Here is a 4,252-nt window from a genome sequence, read left to right as displayed (position 1 = left end):
CTGTTGGTGTGTGGGAGGTGCCAGGCACAGCTGGGCACGGGAACACTGTCCTGAGTGCCCGGCTGTCTCTGCCCTGCCCTCTCAGGCACAGCACCACAACATCTTCTCTTGGTTCTGCCCTGCCCTGATATTGTCACTGTTATCTGCTGCTCTCAGGGAGACTCTGGCATTTGCAGCAGCTGAGTCAGGCACTGCCCTTGGCATTCCTGCCAGGCAGGGCTGTCCATGGGAATGGGGTGTCCAAGCTTCCCTGGCACCTGTGGGGCTGTGGGCAAAGCAGTCCATGGGAAAGGGGAATGAACTGAGCCCCTCCCTGAGATCCCATCATGGGCACAGCCAGGGATCTCCTTGCTGTGCCCTTCCAAGCTCTGAGCAGCCCTCCTGGGGGCAAATCTGTGCCAGAGCCTCTGGGAGTTCCCTGAATGTCCCACGGGGAAGGACAGAGCTGCCAGAGCTGAGGAAATGCTGCTGGGTTTGCCCAGGGAGCCGTGAGTGTCCTTGGCACAAGGGGGTGCTGAGACCTTGCCCAGAGACCTTGAGAGAGGGTGAGACATTCAGGGATCCCTCTGCTCTGGGCAGGGTCTGGTTTGTCCCAGGGTGATCCAGGAGTGTGACTGTGCTCTGATTGCAGCCTAAGGTGCAAAGCCAGGGCAGTTTGGAACAAGCCCATCCAGCCCCTCATCTTCCCTCAGCCACAGGGAATCCTTTGCCTCTCACATCTCTCAGTGGCAAACTCTGAGTGCAGCAGGAATGCTGGGGATTCCTGACCTCAGAGAGCCAGAAATGATGTGTGGGTAGGAAAACAATTCCTAAAAAAACCTTCTGCTATTCATGTCTTATAGGACTGTGAATGCAGATGCTACCAAGCCTGTCTGCATTAGAAGCGATTCCCCTGTCAAATCTTGAACATCCAGCCTTGTCCCTCTGCCACATGGCCACAAACTCAGGGCAGTGGGGCAGGGATGGCTCCTTGAGAGCCCCCAAGCACAGGCCTGGCTGCTCCTGGCACACTCAGCCAGCACAACTGGAGCTCAGGCAGGGACATGGCTGAAGGTTTTCCCAGAGCAGGAACAAGGCTACAGGAACAGTCTGCGGGGAATAGCCCAGGTTTGGCTCAAAGCAGCCCATCCTGACTTGTCACTGCCCTTTCTCCATGAACAGGTCTCCATGTTCAGCCCCAGCAAATGTCCAACAGCAGCTCCATCAGCCACTTCCTCCTGCTGGCACTGGCAGACACGCGGCAGCTGCAGCTCCTGCACTTCTGCCTCTTGCTGGGCATCTCCCTGGCTGCCCTCCTGGGCAACGGCCTCATCATCAGCGCCGTAGCCTGCAGCCACCACCTGCACACACCCATGTTCTTCTTCCTGCTCAACCTGGCCCTCAGCGACCTGGGATTCATCTGCAGCACTGTCCCCAAAGCCATGCACAATTCCCTCTGGGACACCAGGGACATCTCCTACACAGGATGTGCTGCTCAGCTCTTTTTCTTTCTGTTCTTCATCTCAGCAGAATTTTGCCTCCTGACCATCATGTGCTATGACCGCTACGTGTCCATCTGCAAACCCCTACACTACGGGACCCTCCTGGGCAGCAGAGCTTGTGCCCACATGGCAGCAGCTGCCTGGGCCAGTGCCTTTCTCTATTCACTGCTGCACACAGCCAATACATTTTCTCTGCCCCTGTGCCATGGCAATGTCCTGGGCCAGTTCTTCTGTGAAATTCCCCAGATCCTCAAGCTTTCCTGCTACAAATCCTATCTCAGGGAATTTGGGCTCATTGCAGTTAGTGTCTGTTTTGGTTTTGGCTGTTTTGTGTTCATTGTTTTCTCCTATGTGCAGATCTTCAGGGCTGTGCTGAGGATCCCCTCAGAGCAGGGACGGCACAAAGCCTTTTCCACCTGCCTCCCTCACCTGGCCGTCGTCTCCCTGTTCCTCAGCACTGCAGCATTTGCACATCTGAAGCCCCCCTCCATGTCTTCCCCATCCTTGGATCTGGCCCTGTCAATTCTGTACTCGGTGGTGCCTCCAGCCCTGAATCCCCTCATCTACAGCCTGAGGAACCAGGAGCTCAAGGCTGCAGTGAGGAGACTGATCACTGGATGCTTTCAGGAACATTAAACTACTGGCCAATTTCTGCCAATCACTTGTACTAAAAGACGTCTTTCATACTTCTTGTTGCTTTGGTTGTGGTTTGTTTTTTTTTTTTCCTTTGTATTAGTTTTTCATATTGTCCACAAAGAAATGTCATTGTTTGTGCAATTTCTCATTTTGTTTCTCTCCACCTTCCATGTGGCCAGAGACTGTGGCAATGAGGGGCAGCACTCTTGGTGGCTTTAAAGGACCCAAAGGATCTCCCAGCAAAGTTTTCTGCAGTGATGCCCTTTTGTTGCCTTCTCAGGAGCTGCAGCAGCAATGTCTGTGTGCAGAGCTGGGGTCAGATCAGTGCTAGCACAGCATCTCTGGTACTGCTGGCCACACCATTCCTGAGCCAGGCCAGGAGCCATTGGCCTTCTTGGCCACCTGGTCACACTGATGGCTCATGTCCAGCCTGCTGTCCATCAGTCCCTGCAGGCCCTTTCTGCCTGGCTGCTCTCCAGCCACTCTGTCCCCAGCCTGTAGTGCTGCAGGGGTTGTTGTAACCAAAGTGCAGGACCCGGCACTTGGTCTTTTTAAACCTGACCTTGTTGGATTCATCCCCTGGATCCAGCCTATCCAGGTCACTGTGCAGAGCCCTCCTATGTTCCCACAGAATCAACACTCAGATCCAGCTTGGTGTCATCTGCAAAGACGTCCTTTGTTTCGTGGAGCCCCTCAGTGTCACAATGGCCTCCTTGTTACACCAGGCCCTGCACTGTCACACTGGTCTCCTTGGTTCCATGAGACCATGCAGAGCAACAATGGTGTCCTTGGTTCCATGGGGCCCCAAAATGTGACAGTTGACCCCTTGGTTCTGTGGGGCTTCACAGTGTCACAATGTTCTCAATGCCCTAATACTGCCTTGTCACCCAGACCATGCCACTGAGTGCCACTGGAGAGGGACAGGGACTCTGCCACCTTCCCCCCTGGCCAGACCATTCCAATGCCCACTCACTCTTTCTGTGAAGAACTTCTTCCTATTGTCCAGCCTGAACCTCCCCTGATGCAGCTTAAGGTTGTGTCTTCCTGTCCTGCCCTCCAGCAGATCCACACTCACACCCAGCTTGGTGCCATCTGCAGTTTGTGAATGCTGGACTCGATCCCCTCAGCCAGATCATTAGTGAAGATATTAAACAGGACTGGGCCAGGCACAGATCCCTGGCGGACACCACCAGTGCCTGGACACCCAGTGGGTGCAGCACCATTCCCACCACTCTCTGGGCCCAGCCTCCAGCCAGCTCTTTACCCTGGGAAGCGTGAACATGTCCAAGCCATGGGCTGCAGTTTTTCCAGGGAATTCTGTGGCTCATGGCTTTAAAGGCTTTGAAGTCCAGGCACACAACATCCACAGCCTTTCCTGCATCCACAGGCAGGTCATCTGGTCATAAAAGGAGACCAGGTTGGTCAGGCAGGACCTGCCACCCCTAAATCCATGCTGGCTGGCTCTCATCCCTCGGCCATCCCATGGGTGCCCTGTGATGGCACTCAGGGTGATCTGTTCCATAACCTTGCCAGGCACCCAGGTCAGGCTGACAGGCCTGGAGTTTCCCAGCTCCTCCTTCCAGCCCTGCTTGGGGATGGGCTCACACTGGCACCTCCAGTGCTCTGGGACCTCCCTGCTGAGCCAGCACGATAGTAAATGATGGAAAGCAGCTTGGGGAGATCATCCACAGCTCCCTCATCCCCCTGGGATGGATCCCATCCAATCCCATACACCTGTGAGAATCTGAGAGGCTCAGCAGGTCACCAACTGCTGCCTCCTGGATTCCAGGGGCTGTTCTGCTCCCTGTGGCCATCTAGACGCTCAGGAGAGCACTCGTCCTGAGGACAGCCTTTCCTAATATTGAAAATTGAGACAAAGAAGGTGTTAAGTAGCTCAGCCTTGTCTTTATCTTTAGTTACTGTATTTCCTACTGCATCCAATAAATAGTAGAGGTTCTGTTTGTCTGGTGTTTTACTATAATTTTATTTATAGAAGCATTTCCTCTTATTTTTCACAGAAGTGGCCAGGTTAAGCTCTAGTTGAGCTTTCACCTCCTTCCTTTTCTTTTTGCATAACTTAACAACATTCTTAAACACTTTCTGAGTTGCCTGTTCTTCTTTCCAAAAGTGATGCA

At 53.8% G+C, this 4,252-nt stretch overlaps 1 protein-coding gene across 1 annotated transcript; it reads left to right on the top strand.

The window, feature by feature from the left end:
* Positions 1 to 1,295: 1,295 nt before the first annotated feature.
* Positions 1,296 to 2,311, top strand: LOC134433374 (olfactory receptor 14J1-like; the record flags this gene model as incomplete). Its single annotated transcript, XM_063182229.1, has 2 exons — positions 1,296 to 2,072; positions 2,297 to 2,311. Coding segments are annotated over 2 exons (792 nt in total), but the record flags the coding sequence as incomplete, so codon positions are not given.
* Positions 2,312 to 4,252: the final 1,941 nt, after the last annotated feature.

This window comes from Melospiza melodia, unplaced genomic scaffold (assembly GCF_035770615.1).
Source record: "Melospiza melodia melodia isolate bMelMel2 unplaced genomic scaffold, bMelMel2.pri scaffold_18, whole genome shotgun sequence".
Taxonomy (NCBI): domain Eukaryota; kingdom Metazoa; phylum Chordata; class Aves; order Passeriformes; family Passerellidae; genus Melospiza; species Melospiza melodia.
The sequence above is the reverse complement of the archived record's forward strand: the minus strand, read 5'-3'. Positions and strand labels throughout refer to the sequence as shown.